This window comes from Phyllobates terribilis, unplaced genomic scaffold, assembly GCF_046119375.1.
Source record: "Phyllobates terribilis strain yellow unplaced genomic scaffold, ASM4611937v1 Scaffold_9__5_contigs__length_417890890, whole genome shotgun sequence".
Lineage (NCBI taxonomy): Eukaryota > Metazoa > Chordata > Amphibia > Anura > Dendrobatidae > Phyllobates > Phyllobates terribilis.
In genome coordinates this window covers 152,504,454-152,520,837 of record NW_027362769.1, presented here as the reverse complement: position 1 = coordinate 152,520,837, position 16,384 = coordinate 152,504,454, and the positions used below count along the sequence as shown (strand labels likewise).

The 16,384-nt window shown below is 42.7% G+C and overlaps 1 protein-coding gene across 2 annotated transcripts in view; it reads left to right on the top strand.

Moving 5' to 3' along the window:
• Positions 1–1,078: 1,078 nt before the first annotated feature.
• Positions 1,079–16,384, top strand: part of ACVR2A (activin A receptor type 2A) — a 50,911-nt gene continuing 35,605 nt past the window's right edge. The window contains exon 1 of one of the 2 annotated variants that reach the window (XM_073647223.1): positions 1,079–1,545. In XM_073647223.1, the coding sequence (XP_073503324.1) occupies positions 1,491–1,545 (55 nt within the window). In that variant the 5' untranslated portion in view covers positions 1,079–1,490. The remainder of the gene's footprint in view (positions 1,546–16,384) is intronic. The other variant, XM_073647224.1, reaches the window with a different exon arrangement.

Below are 16,384 nucleotides of genomic sequence, written 5' to 3'. Positions count from 1 at the left end.
GTATTATTTCTACTGATGCTGGTTCTGGTGATGTATTATTTGTACTGATGTTGGTTCTGGTGGTGTATTATTTCTACTGATGCTGGTTCTGGTGATGTATTATTTGTACTGATGTTGGTTCTGGTGATGTATTATTTCTACTGATGCTGGTTCTGGTGATGTATTATTTGTACTGATGTTGGTTCTGGTGATGTATTATTTCTACTGATGTTGGTTCTGGTGATGTATTATTTCTACAGATGCTGGTTCTGGTGATGTATTATTTGTACGGATGCTGGTTCTGGTGATGTATTATTTCTACTGATGCTGGTTCTGGTGATGTATTATTTCTACTGATGCTGGTTCTGGTGATGTATTATTTCTACTGATGCTGGTTCTGGTGATGTATTATTTGTACGAATGCTGGTTCTGGTGATGTATTATTTCTACTGATGCTGGTTCTGGTGATGTATTATTTGTACGAATGCTGGTTCTGGTGATGTATTATTTCTACTGATGCTGGTTCTGGTGATGTATTATTTGTACGAATGCTGGTTCTGGTGATGTATTATTTCTACTGATGCTGGTTCTGGTGATGTATTATTTCTACTGATGGTGGTTCTGGTGATGTATTATTTGTACGGATGCTGTTTCTGGTGATGTATTATTTGTACTGATGGTGGTTCTGGTGATGTATTTATGTAAGTACACCTTTGCATTTTTTTTTCCTGCAGCCCTTGGGATTGGATCAACATGGCAATGTGGCCTTTAAACAACCAGAAAAATATTATGCACCCTTGCTATATAGTTTCATAAATCTCTGACATGTAAGCTTCTCTGGCACCACCACTGTCCGTCACAGGAACTACATGCGAACCCCTAGTCCCAGCAATGCTGCCTCCAGTCACCGCTGCTCCAGCGTTTTTTTTCTTTTATAGCCACGCCCTTTCTAAGACGTCACTGCGCCCTCTACACCACGCCTCTTCCTGAACTCACCTCAAGAACACTTCCCTCCTATTGGACGTTATCCGGTAGTCCCGCCTTTCTTGCGCTCTGATTGGTCGTCCTTCTTGTCTGTCATTGGCTGCTGTGAGCCGCCCGGCCCCGCCCTAACTGTTAGTCGCGGAGGAGGAGGCGGCGAGAAAACAAAAACAATCGTTCGGCGCCGCCATCTTGGCCCGGGCTCCGTGCAGCTGAATGGGCAGCGATGAGAGGACTCGGCGTGACGAGGAGGAGGCGACTCGTAGGCCGGAAACGCAGCGCGGACACTGAGCGGCTTCACCGGAGCCAGTGACCGGGGGACAGGCCTAGAGCAGTGCGCCGACAGCAGACCACGAACAGCCCGACCTCCCGCTCCGGAGAGTAGAGTTTGCCTTCTCCCCGCCACCCCCGGGACATGGGGGCCCCGCTCTCCCGGCTGCTGCTGCTTCTCACTCTGCCCTCCGGCTGGTGACCGCCGCCTCCTCCGTGTACTCAGCGCCGTCACTGTCCGTGTGGATCTATCCGCAGCCATGGGGGCCGCCACCAAGCTGGCCTTCGCCGTCATCCTCATCTCCTGCTCGTCCGGTAAGAGGGGAGCGGGGGCTGCGGTGCAGTGTGTACAGGGGCGTATAAGCTATATACTGCTCTCTATATAATCCATATACTAATATATACACGCTCTGTATATAGTCTCTATACTACTGGTATATACTGCGCTGTATATAGTCTCTATACTACTGGTATATACTGCGCTGTATATAATCTCTATACTACTGTATATACTGCTCTGTATATAATCTCTATACTACTGTATATACTGCTCTGTATATAATCTCTATACTGCTCTGTATATAATCTCTATACTACTGTATATACTGCTCTGTATATAATCTCTATACTACTGTATATACTGCTCTGTATATAATCTCTATACTACTGTATATACTGCTCTATATAATCTCTATACTACTGTATATACTGCTCTGTATATAATCTCTATACTACTGTATATACTGCTCTGTATATAATCTCTATACTACTGTATATACTGCTCTGTGTATAATCTCTATACTACTGTATATACTGCTCTGTGTATAATCTCTATACTACTGTATATACTGCTCTGTATATAATCTCTATACTACTGTATATACTGCTCTGTATATAATCTCTATACTACTGTATATACTGCTCTGTATATAATCTCTATACTACTGTATATACTGCTGTGTATAATCTCTATACTACTGTATATACTGCTCTGTGTATAATCTCTATACTACTGTATATACTGCTCTGTGTATAATCTCTATACTACTGTATATACTGCTGTGTATAATCTCTATACTACTGTATATACTGCTCTGTGTATAATCTCTATACTACTGTATATACTGCTCTGTGTATAGTCTCTATACTACTGTATATACTGCTCTGTGTATAGTCTCTATACTACTGTATATACTGCTCTGTGTATAATCTCTATACTACTGTATATACTGCTCTGTGTATAATCTCTATACTACTGTATATACTGCTCTGTGTATAATCTCTATACTACTGTATATACTGCGCTGTGTATAGTCTCTATACTACTGTATATACTGCGCTGTGTATAGTCTCTATACTACTGTATATACTGCTGTGTATAGTCTCTATACTACTGTATATACTGCTCTGTGTATAATCTCTATACTACTGTATATACTGCTCTGTGTATAATCTCTATACTACTGTATATACTGCTCTGTGTATAATCTCTATACTACTGTATATACTGCTCTGTGTATAATCTCTATACTACTGTATATACTGCGCTGTGTATAATCTCTATACTACTGTATATACTGCGCTGTGTATAATCTCTATACTACTGTATATACTGCGCTGTGTATAATCTCTATACTACTGTATATACTGCGCTGTGTATAATCTCTATACTACTGTATATACTGCGCTGTGTATAATCTCTATACTACTGTATATACTGCGCTGTGTATAATCTCTATACTACTGTATATACTGCGCTGTGTATAATCTCTATACTACTGTATATACTGCGCTGTGTATAGTCTCTATACTACTGTATATACTGCTCTGTGTATAATCTCTATACTACTGTATATACTGCTCTGTGTATAATCTCTATACTACTGTATATACTGCTCTGTGTATAATCTCTATACTACTGTATATACTGCGCTGTGTATAATCTCTATACTACTGTATATACTGCGCTGTGTATAGTCTCTATACTACTGTATATACTGCGCTGTGTATAGTCTCTATACTACTGTATATACTGCGCTGTGTATAGTCTCTATACTACTGTATATACTGCGCTGTGTATAGTCTATACTACTGTATACACTGCGCTGTGTATAACCTCTATACTACTGTATACACTGCGCTGTGTATAACCTCTATACTACTGTATACACTGCGCTGTGTATAACCTCTATACTACTGTATACACTGCGCTGTATATAACCTCTATACTGCTGTATATAACCTCTATACTGCTGTATACACTGCGCTGTATATAACCTCCATACTGCTGTATACACTGCGCTGTATATAACCTCCATACTGCTGTATACACAGTGCAGTGTGTAAAGGGGCATATCTAAATATGTATACTGTATATAATCTATATACTATATATACTGCTCTTTATATACTAATGTATATAATATACAGGGACACCTAATCTATATACTGCGTGGTGTAATCAGCTGTAAACTGTATATAACCTGCTGTATATAATCTATATACTGCACCGTATACTGTATATACTGCACAGTGCAGTGTCTGTGGGGGCTTGTACTCAATTATATACTCTATATAATCTACTATATATATACTGCTCTATACCGTATATACTGCATGGTGGGCTGTGTATACAGGGGCATATCATCTATATTCTGAGAGAGATATACAGTATATATATATCTGCTCTGTACTGTATATACTGCACATGTATTCTATATACTGTATATAGTCAGCTGTATGGTGTGTGTATATAAGGGTATGTAATCTGTATACTCTATATACTGTGGTGTTGTGGACATGTATACTGTATATAACCCTCTGTGCAGGGGAATGTAGTCATCTATATACTGCTCTGTATACTGCTCTGTATACTGCACAGTGCTGTGTATACAGGGGCACGTACTCAATTATATACTCTATAATCTACTATATATACTGCTCTATACTGTATATATTGCACAGTGGGCTGTGTATACAGGGGTATGAGATAGATATATATATCTATCTATCTCAGCTGTATGGTGTGTGTGTGTATATAAGGGTATGTAATCTGTGTGGTGTTGTGGACATGTATACTGTATATAACCCTCTGTATGCAGGGGAATGTAGTCATCTGTATACTGTATGTACTGCTTGGTGTACTGTATATACAGGAGCATATAATTTCTGTACTATATATAACTCTCTGTATACAGGGGTATGTAATCATCTATATACTGCATATGCTGCTTTGTATGCTACCAACAGGCATGTAGTCATCTATACAGTACATATTGTGTATACCGGGGCATGTAATCATCCATATACTGTAAGGTATGCTGTATATAACTTATATGCTCCTCTCTATATTACAAACGGGCATGTAACCATCTATATACTGCTCTGTGTACTACACATGGGGACGTATTAATCTATATACTGTATACTAGATGGCATGTGATCATGTGTATACTGCTCTGTACAGGGTCTATGTAATCTATATACTGTATACAGGGATTATATCAGGTTGTGTAATGGATGTATAGACTGACCTATATACAGAGACCATGTATGCTATGTACTGTGTATGCAGGGAGTATATATTTGTGTACTGATCTATATACTGGGAGTATATGGGGCTTAGGGGGGCCGTGTAATGTGGGGTCAGTAATCTGTAACACTGCTCCCCTTTTTGGGGTACTGTTTGGTATATGTTGGCATGTATCTGTGGGTGTACACAGGTTCTGGGAGCAGAGAGCTCTTTGGGGGTCTTCATGTTTTACAGTTAGGACATCTGATGCGACCTGCGCCCCTGTCTGTGCAGCTGACATTACTGTGACCCGTAAATGTGACCGCTCCATGTATTTCTGTACGACGCCGTACTTTTTGGGTTTTGCGCTCATTGTGGGACCATTATGGTGACACTTTGGCTCCTTTGTGCAGTGTAGTTCCTGTAGTGTCTGTCAGATTAATCTGCACCTATAGTAAGGCCTCTGCCAGGCACCCTGCACCCCTGTGATGTGTACAGCATTAACCCTGCGCTCCCCAGTCGCATTGTGCCTGGCCGAGCTTTTCAGGACAGCCATGTGCAGGCCTGAATCGGAAACCTTTATTGCCCATCTTGCTGCCATCCATCTTTCCTGGATTTGATGAGCTTGACATGCAAATAATGTATCCGTGTATTGGTGCAAGTAATGGCTGCATGCCTGATAGTATACATTAAAAACAGCTGGATGGGGCACGTTTGATAGAGGATCTGGCCCTAAGTGGTGTAAGCAGGTGGCCGGCTATAGGCAAACATGGAGCACAAATCCTCCCGGTGACAGATATGTTGCTGCAGTTGCGTTTCTCACGTAATGGAAGGTGCCATTCTGGGGAGGGGGTGTTGAGGTTTTTTTTCTTCATATTTTTTTTTTTTTTTCTCTTCATTTTCTTCCTATTACTGTCTCTGTGATCTGCATTAAGACTGATCCTCTGTTTATTCCAGGAAGGTTTATTATTGCAGAACTTCTATATAAATTGTGTGAGGTTTTGGGAATATCCCTTACAAAAAAGCAAGTTATCCCCAACGATATCTGGGATCTGGAGTACCGAGAATGGCGCTATGCAGCCCTGTTGGGAATGGAGCAGAGATGAGCATGCTCTACTACTGCTCCGTCCATTGTCTATGGGACTGCCGGAAAGAGCCGAGCTCCATACTCAACAGTCGCATGGACAATGAATGGTACGAAGGTTAAGCTATTCCGGACAGAGCAGCAGAGTGATCGTTAAATTATCCCCAATGTTAAGAATACAGGCTATTTTCACAGATTGACCCTTTAATGTACAGTAGCTGTGTGGCAACCACTGGCTGCTTTTATTGTGTGAACACAGTTGTCGGCTAAGTTGTTTTTTTTTTTTTACCATAAAAGTCAGCATTGGTATACAGAGGATCCATTCCTCCAAGCCTGGATCGACTGGGACAGTTTTTGCACATTTTTTGGAGCCAAAGTCAAATGTTAATCCAGCTGGAAGTATAAGGACAAGCTGAGTTCATGTGTCACAGGCAATAACCACCCCAGCTTACAGATTGTCATGCATATGACCCCTAAAAGTGCTTTCCTTGTCAATCAGACCCTCATTGACTGCCAGAGTGGGGAACTTGGATCAGCCATTCTCCCCTGGCCACAAGACCATAACAGTGCATCCGATTGTGCATGGGCCCTGCTGCTCTGTTCATACTTTATGGAACCGAGGAACATGCTACTCAGACCCTGAACAAGAATACTTTTAATTGCAGTAGTTTGCAAAATGTGCGGGTCTGCATGCTGGCGAATATTGTTCCAGTTATATAATTTAGGACAATACCCAGTCACTTAACCATGCCCACCACCCTTCTAAAGAAGCGTTTCATTTCTGTGCGTAGTTGGCACAGATTTTTTGGAAAGGTTCTCTTTCTGGAGTTTTTGGAAAGGTCAAGCTTCTCCTGCAGAGGTTTTGAAGACCCCCCCCCCCCCCCCACACCACCACCACCACCATACCCACTCACATTCTTTGCAGCCATTTGATTGGACAGTGCCTAGATTAGAGCAGATTCCATTGGGGGATGATTCAAAGGCAGCGAGGAACCTCTCCCCCCCCCCCCCCCCCATAGTCCTTTCATAGACCAAAAATCAGGACGAGCAGAGTTTTATATATGCCCTGTCGTTGGACATGGCTACGTTTTGTGTAGTGGATAAGTGACTAACTTATCATGGTGCTGTGTGAGGCCCCTATCTGATGCCCGCTCTTGGCAGGGGGTGTGGGTGCCATATACGTTATTTGGTTTTTGGGATTGTCCTGTAGGTAGTGGATAGTTGCAGTTGCTCGGCATTATCGGCTTTGGTGCTTGCTAACAGAAGGGATCTAAATGTTTAATGTGTGTTTTATCCGTCCCTTCCAGCCAGCGGAGCGTGTCCTGGCGCGGTGGCACAGCCGATGCCATTCAGCTGGTGATTTCACTCCTTACTCACGGTTAGTTAGGTCCCGTATTGTTGGCTAAGTGCAGATGCTCAGCTGTATTTGTGAAGCTTTCACCTCTTAGAGAGCTCGGCTGAATGGATCAGTTTCCTTGTGGTTATCATATAGAGGGGGGTCTGCTGTGCTGTCTATAGTGGTATTGATTCAGCGCAGATATGTTGGGCTGTGAAAGTGCAGGTTCTATCAGCTGAGCTGCAGATTGAGGCCATAGGCTTTAGTCTCAATTGAGAAGCCTAAATCTTGATCAATTTTGTTTTGTTTTGTTTTGTTTTTTTCTGCTTTAAGTGCATCATTTGGTTAAGACCCAAAACGTTCTGCATTGATGAGAATCTCGCTGCAAGTTCCTTCCTGCCGCCCTCGTCACGTGGGGTCAATGTTGCGTAATGTGGTGGTATGGAAGGTCGGATGTCCGCAGTTTCACATCATGTCTTTATTTTCTCATAGATTACATCTAAAGATCTGAAAGCAAATGGATAAGAGATGTAATGAATGAAAGGATGACGGGTTTACACAGTTACATTCCGTTTTCTGATGTGTTTTTAGTTTGGTGTTCTTATTGAGAAGCAGCAAGATGAAGATGATATTTTTCCTGCAGTATATGGAATTGCGTGATGGGGTACATTAAAGGGATATTCCCAGAATTAAAAGTTAATTAAACTTATCAGTAGGCTGGTAGGTTAGAGGTAACTTTTAGTGATGATTAGTGTTGAGCGAGTATGTTCTGTTCGAGTATGCTCGGGCCGAGCTTCGAGTATTTACAGCTGCTCGGTGATATGGTTAAATCGCTCCCGTGTGCATGATTTGCAACTGTTTGACAGCTTTATTACATGGGAGGAATGTGTAAGAAATAGACATTCCTTACATGTATTAAAGCTGTCAGTCTCAAATCATGCACAAGGGAGTGATTCAAACATATCACCGAGCAGCTGTAAATACTCGAAGCTCGGCCCGAGCATACTCTGCGAAAGGGTTAATAGAACATACTCGTTCAACACTAGTGATCGAATGTTCTCGGTTAAGGGGTTAACAGAGCACGCTTGGGTTTCTTCAAGTCGCCGCGATTGCAAGTCTTGCGGTTTTAAGGCAGCCATGACACATGCAGAGATTGCCTGTTTGTTGGACAATCCCTGCATGTCGCGGCTGTCGTAACAGCCGCATGACATGCAGCTGCGGCGTCTCGAGCGTAGTTTTCGGACATGCCGAAGATACTTGGTAAGCACCCAAGCGTGCACGTTCGATCATCACTAGTACCTTTCTGATTACTTGGGGTCCGACCACTGGAATTTGAGTACAAGCTCTGCAAAGAAACGGAATTGCTCGTTTGCTCTCTGCTCCATTCATTCTCTCTGGGACTGCTGGAATACCACTCTCTGCTTTTTCCGGCAGTCCCATAGAAAATAAATAGAGCGAAGGTCAATCATGTGCACCTCATTCCATTTTGATGATAATCTGCAGAGTCCGTATCTTGGGTTCACTGGGGGTCGCACCAGTCAGGCCCCCAGAGATCTGTAAAGTATCCACTATCTTATCTTTTGATTGTGGGAATGGGAATACCCCTTTATTTCTGGTGCAAGTTAGGTTGAAAATGGGCAACTATTGTAGGATTAGATTTAGCTGCAAGTCATCTCTGATTTACTGTATGTTTTCATAGGGCGTATTCCATCTGGAGAATCCGCTGTATATCACACTAGCAGCCTTTTACAAAATTGAATCTATCAAATGCAGAGAAAATCTGGTGCGTAAGTTGACCAGCGCTGAAGCATTGAAATCTGCTGCATGTGAACTTGTACTGCGGATTTCACCCTTTGCAATCGCGCATCAGTTACTTACCATGGGAACAGATCCTTAGGATTTGTAACACCCGTTACACACCGTGCAACTTAGTTGCGCGCACTGTACATTGTACGCTCTTTGCCCACAATGTCGCAATGTGACCTTGGGATCTTATTGTTGCTCAGAGTTGGCCTTGAGGTATTTTTGCCCAATGCAATGAAATTACAAATTTATTGCTGCAAGTAACACAAAATTATAACAATATTTAACATTTGCAAAAACTGCATCATATTATAGTGGTATTGTAGCGAAAAAAAAAATGCTATTTGACCGCAACATGTAAATGTAACTGAAATGTGGAGACGTGTGTAGGTAGAAACCAAGATCCTCTTATGACACAAAACTAACCACAAAATGAAAGCGCTCAACTCCTAAGTGGAATTTCAATTTCTCATTCACTTTTTTTTTCTTGCATTTCTATAAACAAACTGAGACATTTTACACTTTCCATTGGAGGTGACTTTTTCCCCTCTCTTACTTCCCGTTATATTCTATAGTACTGTAGAAAGTGAGCGTGAATAAATCCGTTTCGCTGTGTGCGCGTTTTCTGACCTGAAATGGTTAAAAGAAGGGCCATACTCTCACGGTTCTTTCACAGTATACAGTAAATGACGCTGGTGACAGATCTGCCGCAAGAATGACAACGCCGATGCAGCTGCTTCAGGAAAACAATGGCCAGTGTTTTCCTGAAGCGTTTTCTTGGGGTCTGCGCTACCGGCGTCTAAAAGACAACATATGCACATAACCTTGATTTGGTGGGTTGCATCTGCCGACCATCTAATGAGCATGGGGGGTCTCCAGACAGATGATGCCAAGAGAATGAAGCTTCAAATGTGTTGAATTTAAAGAGATTCCTTACAAGGGGATTACTACCCTCTCTCCATACAGAACACTTGAACCCCAATTCATCAATCAGTCTATGCTGCAATTCTGGCATAAAACTGTCTGAAAACTTGCTATTTTTTTTTGCCCAAGTCGAAGTTTGTAAACATTTCAAAACTCTTGGCTTTTTTACATGCAAAAAGGAGTGCTGTGCCTCCCGAATGTCACTTTAAATCTTGACTTTATGAAAAATCCACAAACATGGTCCAGATAGGAAACACAAGTACAATATCTGACACGTTGATCCTTTGTCTGTTCGCATATTTGCTCCCATTGCCCTGTGTTCCATTCACCTTTTCGGCTTGCCGAGTAAGGCTGTGCGCCCACTATGCGTTTAAGCAGCAGCAATTCCATCGCAGAAACGCTTAAAAAAACGTGCCATGTTCCCTAATGATGATCCACATGTTTTGTGCACATGCTGCGGAAATTTCCGCTGTGGATTATCATTGCGGGAAAAAACGCAGCACTACCAATTATTTTGCGGAAGCGCAGCGTTTTCACTGCCATTGACTTGCATGGAATCTGCATCACTGCATCTGTACATGCGGATATCATGCTTTTCAATGTGCGGATGGTACTCAGGTTTGGAGAAGAGGAGACTCTCCTCCGGACCCTGATACCATAGAAACTGTAAAAAAAATAAATAAATAAAATAAAAAATAAATATTCCACTTACCTTCTGATGGACCCTCGTGTCCTTGTCTTGGCTTGCCGGCAGCTCAAGGTAGACTAAAGGACCTGCGGTGACGTCATTTAGTCATGTGACGGGTCATGCGACCGCTGATGTCAGCAGGTCCTTTAGTCTACCGCGAGCTACCGACAAGCCAAGACAAGGACACCGGGGGCCATCAGAAGGTAAGTATATATTTACTTTACCATTCTTTCGGTCACGCTATATAAATCCATGCCGTTTGCATAGATATGTAATTTTTTAATCCAGCAACCAATAATCCAGATATTCTGACAGTTCGGCACTGGTTTCCACTATTGAACTGCATGTAATCTGGATTATTGGAAGGTTTGTAGAGGAGGAATGCCATAGTAAAAGAATTTTCCTCCCTACATCATGGAGGACTGCGCCAGTTGTGTGCCTCCGATTTGTGCAGACTTGTCTCTTGGCTTTCAGATGACTTTTTTTTTTTTTTTCTTTTATTATTTGTGGAAATTGATTTTGGCATGTATAATGTACACTGTGGTTCTGTAGCTGCTCAACATGTTGTGACTGGTCCTAGCGCTGCGATCATGACAAGCCGGTCGTTCTTCTCTTGAACCTGGTGCATAATGTGTGGGAGGCAGCGGCCACCAACCTGAACATTGACTTTTAAAAGTGATTTATAGAGATTTCAACTTTATAGTCAAGCTGTGCTTCTATTAGTCCTAGAGATGCAATGGGACATCTAAGCTAGCCAGGAAATCTGTGATAGTCTATGGGTGTCAGATTAGAGAAGGGTCTGATATTTACATCAATGACAGCGCCAATCTATTCCCATGGCTGTGTTCAGTACAAATGTGTTGTATTCCTGTCGTGGCGTAGAGCCAACACTTGTCTTTTTTACCCAAAATTATACAGACTTTTACAGAGAGAAATCTGCGTTGATGTTGGCCAAATGACCATTCTGATGACTGTTCTCTCTATTTTCTCCCCTATATACAGTAAAGCTCAACTCAGACTCCTTTAACAGCGGCTTATCTTCCCTAGCAAAAGGATCGGACGTTGAAATTCCAACATCCTGATCCCTTTCTCCAGCCACAATATTCTGGGGAGTGTCGGAAGGCCCTACCACCACCCCATACATATTAGAGGGTCGGTCAACTTTTCTCTAAAGTGTTTGGGGGGGGGGGGGGCTCTGCACTTTCTAAATGCTGAAGACTTTTCACTGCAGCTCAGTTTCTTCAGATTGGCTACGCAGAAGCCTGGCACCAGATCTGCAGCGGATCAGTCTAAGGAGGTGTGAGGATCTCTCAGTAGGATCAACCCTCCTGTGCAGTCTATATGGGCATGCAGGTCATAGAAGGTTGAATAAAATTACACCTTGATATCTTCGATCTGATATTTTATTATAGAGAAATCCATGTTTTTCTTAATATGTAAATCAGCTGTTAAGATCTATGGGCCGGACATAGATCTCCCTGAGAATCTGCCTGTAGAGCTTATTGTAAATTAAAGGGGGGAGACATGTAATGACTGACAGTCTGCTTTCATGATCTACTGTCTGTGGTGGCATTGTTCACAGCACACGCGTGGGGTTTACTGCGTATGATCGGGCAAATAATCTGGCCTGTAGCGGATTTGTGGGGAAATGTATTTTTGTAACCTAACTTTTATTAATGATAAAATGAGGATGTAAATTGATTTAAAGTACCCTGAGTGTCAGTAAACGTGCCATGGTAGAGTTTTGCTGACATCCTACATACGGCTCATTTTCTCTCATGTCCTTGTGATTTCTGCTCTGTATGTTTTGATGCTAGCGACCCTACCGAATCCTCTAATACCCGCATTGCAGCATAGGCATGCATATTTATTATCAGGGCTTTTTTTTTCCTTCTTGTTTAAATGGCATCAGTCTTAGAATCAGAATCAATATTTCCTTTGCTGGAAGGTGGCGAGCCGCCAGTTACTCTACCCCCGGCAGCAGAGTGCACAGACCTGAGAAATGGCCGCTCGCGCTCCTGCAAAGCCTCCTGTTTTTCTAAGCAGATTATTGCAATTCCTTTCTCCTTTCCTTACATGTCGGCTCTCGAGTTCTGCAAATAACTCCACAAACCGGAGCAAGGTCTTGTTCTCACAGGTATTACCTCTACCTGCGTGAGGTCCAGGGGACTATTGACTGTAAAAAAAAAATATTGGCTCTTTATACAGGGGCTCCTTTCCTTCCAGAAAGGTCACAAATTTGGAGCGAATGTTACATCAGTAGAGGGGCAGAACATAAATGTCAGGTGTACATGTGTTTAGAAAATGCTAAAAAAAGGGTCTTAAGAGCAAAATGTGAACTATTGCTGAAGAAAAGTATAGCAATGTATCAACCTTAACTTGTAAGTCTTTTGGAGTAGATCAGATTCAAAAAGCTACTACTTAGCATGACCACAGACTTGGTGCCCATGCTGTCCCTGGTCCACCACTCCAGGCATCTGCAATGGGCATGTGAGCACCAGAGATGGAGCAATGGAAGATGGCTGCTTGGTCCGAATTAGCATTTTCCTTCTTGTGGTCAGCTGGGTGTGCGTAATTTACTTGGGAAGAGATGACACCAGGTGTACTTTTGTGAAGAAAAGTCAGCGGAGACAGTGTGATGCCCTTGGTAGTGTTCTGCTGGGAAACCTCAGGTCCTGGCATCTTGTGGATGTCACATGTACCACCTACTAAACATTGTACAGGCCAAGTACCCACCTTCATGGCAGCGGTATATCATTAGTGATAGTGGCAGAATAAAGATCAGTAAGGAATGGGTTGAAGAACATAACAAAATTCAAGGTGATGACTTGTCTTCAAGTTCTCCATATCTCCGTTTAATGAATCATCGGTGAGATGTGCTGGAAAGCTAGTCCCGTCCATGGAGGCTGCACCAAGCGATGGTGCCAGATCCCACAGGGCACCGCCAGAGCGTGTCGGCCAGGACTCATTGGGTCAGATGACCAGGGGGATTTCAACAGGTTAGGCCGATGGGGTTTGTGTATTTTGCTTTTGATCAGATGCTTCTGGCGCTTTTCGTTTGCACGAGTTTAGTAAATCCCCCTTCTCCCCGTTCTCCTTCTTTGAGTGTCCATTCAGCTCCCATTTCCCAGCTTTGTGAAATGTGGAGTTACCTTGCACTGTCCATATCCTGGATGCAGACATGGAAGAGTACTCTAGGTGTCCAACTTAAAGGGAAAGTGTCAGATATAAATAGTATAATGACATGAGGCTCCATTTTGCTTCCTGTAATAGTAACTGGAAATATGAGACCGTTCTCAAAAACCTGCTCCTTGTTGCACCCGCTTGGTCTGACTTCTGGTTTGCATAGTGATGCCAGTGTAAACAGGAAGACATGTGGAGGGGACTCATCTACATACCTACTGATGTGAGAAAATGCAAGTCCTCTGTGTGCACTGGATGACCATTTTGTGGTGATTACAACTCTCATCATGCAGCTCAAGTCGTAGGTCAGACCAGTGGTCAGTTCCTAAAGCTGGTACCTGTCCCAGTCATGTGATGGACACACGGGTGCTTGGTTCGTTATCAGGACTGGGACTTGTAGTCAGCCACGCAATTGGCAATAATAATTATTATTATTTTAGCGCCATTTATTCCATGGCGCTTTACATGTGATAGGGATATACATAGCAAAAATCTTAACAAAACGAGTCAGCGACTGGTACAGGAGGAGAGGACCCTGCCCGCAAGGGCTCACAGTCTACAAGGGATGGGTGAGGATACAGTAGGTGAGGGTAGAGGAGGAAAAATATGGAACGCTTCACGAACTTGCGTATCATAATCGTTTTAGGTTTATAGCCAGGTCTTGGGAAGCCGTGTCCTACATGAGTCTGTCTCGCTATATGCAAACAATATTCTGCGTGATGGATTGGTAATGACATGGCACCAATCCCAAGAGCGGGGCTCTGAAATGCCCTGTCGGAGTGAAGCCACGGAGCACTACTTCATATATTCTCCGAGACTGCTGCAAGCAGCGGAGCACTTTATTATATCTGGCAGCCCTATGGAAATGACTCCATTCCAATGAAGTATATACAGAGCCCCTGTTCATGGAATCGCTGGGGGTCCCACCAGACCCCCATTGATTCTTTAAGTTATTACCAACTTTTTTTTAAATTTGGAATAACTCTAACTCCTATGGAAATAAATGGAAACAAGGGTCAGCGTTTGTAAATGTGACAGCCAACATATGGCTAATCAGGCGATACGGGGATCCCAGTTCTGCAAATAGTTGCAGATGGCATGTGCCGAAAAAGTGGTATGCTGAATTGCCTATGGTTGGCCCAGAATCTTAGTATGTATGTCTGGCCACTGCTCAGGGAAAGCGGAGGCTGTGAGGTTCAGATTCATAATGTATCACGATTGTGAAACTAGCGTATGACGAAACAGGTGCCATTGTTAATAAGAGCGTGGTCGGCAAAAGAAAATGTGGTGTTTGTTATGATGAGTATGTAAAACCTGCTTGGTTGGATCGGATGTTCTTATGTAATGATACTGTAGTAGTAACCCGAGCAGGCATGCACTGATATCACCTACGAGTCCATGCATGCACAGGTAAGGGAGCAGCCGGGGTTGGCATAATACCACTGCAGTGCCAGCCTGGTATCACAAGAGTGGGTAAAACGGATGGGATTAGGTTTGGGAGATGGCCCCAGAACCTGCCACATCCTCTCCAGGCCCCATACACAATGGATAGTTGGCCAGCCCTGCAAAAGTCAGAATTTTGAAGGGATTGTCCATTTCTTTTTATTTTAAAAAATGAGCCCAGACCTTTGACGCTCCTTCATACTGCTGTCGGCATCCCCTTCCTGTCTCCTGGCATCCTCTTATAGGGTCAAAGCGTGTCAGATGACCATTGTGGCCAATCAGCAGGCACTGATTGACTGCAGCACTCGCCTGACGTCCACTTGCCAGAAAGGGAAGCAAGAGCCCCGCGGGGATGATGGCAGTAAAACAGGGGTCAAGTAGGTATGTCTTAATCCTTTTCATTATTTCAAGCCCTTGTCTATTTAATAACTTTAGTTCTTGTGTATACTATAGAGCGACTCGTGGAGTCAGGTTTACTATTGTATGCAGAGCGTGTGGTTAGTGTAGTAGCTTTCTCTGTCTATGATTTTGTGGGATGACCACATTTCTGTATAGATAGTTTTCTGGTTTCTGCAGTGGGATGGGTATTTCCGCTTTTTTTTTTTTTCTTCTCCCCCTTGTGTACTGTGGCTTCCTGTGCAGCCAATCTTCTTCCTTTTCTGTATGTTCTACATACAGGTATATAGGCCCCGATTAATCATTGCTTTTGCATCTGTTTTTTGTCTACTTTTGTGCCTTTTGTGAATTTTTAGATGTACTCGCCTGTTTTGTTTTTTTTTGTTTTTTTCAGCTTTCTAGACTGAGTTTAGCGCTTTCAAGATGTTTTTTGTCTTATTCCTCAATTGAAACTTTTTAAAGTCGCAAAATTTGTCTCAATTACACACAAGTCCCCCCTCGGTGTGTTTTCGAGTTCGCCAAAATTTGAATGCAGTTTTTGGCGGCAAAAATGATGACACATCTCGCCCCAAAAACGGCAACTAATATCACAAGACAAAGGAAAGTAATTAAAAAAAAACTAACAAAAAAAAAAACACATGATGAATCGGGGTTATCATGTATTCTGGGTCTGGAAGTTGCAAACTAATTTTAATTTTTTGAGCGTTCTCAATGCTTGATTATCCATGGTCACATCCTTCTTGTACAACTGCTGCCTAGTTTGTTACAGTGCAATACAATGGAAGT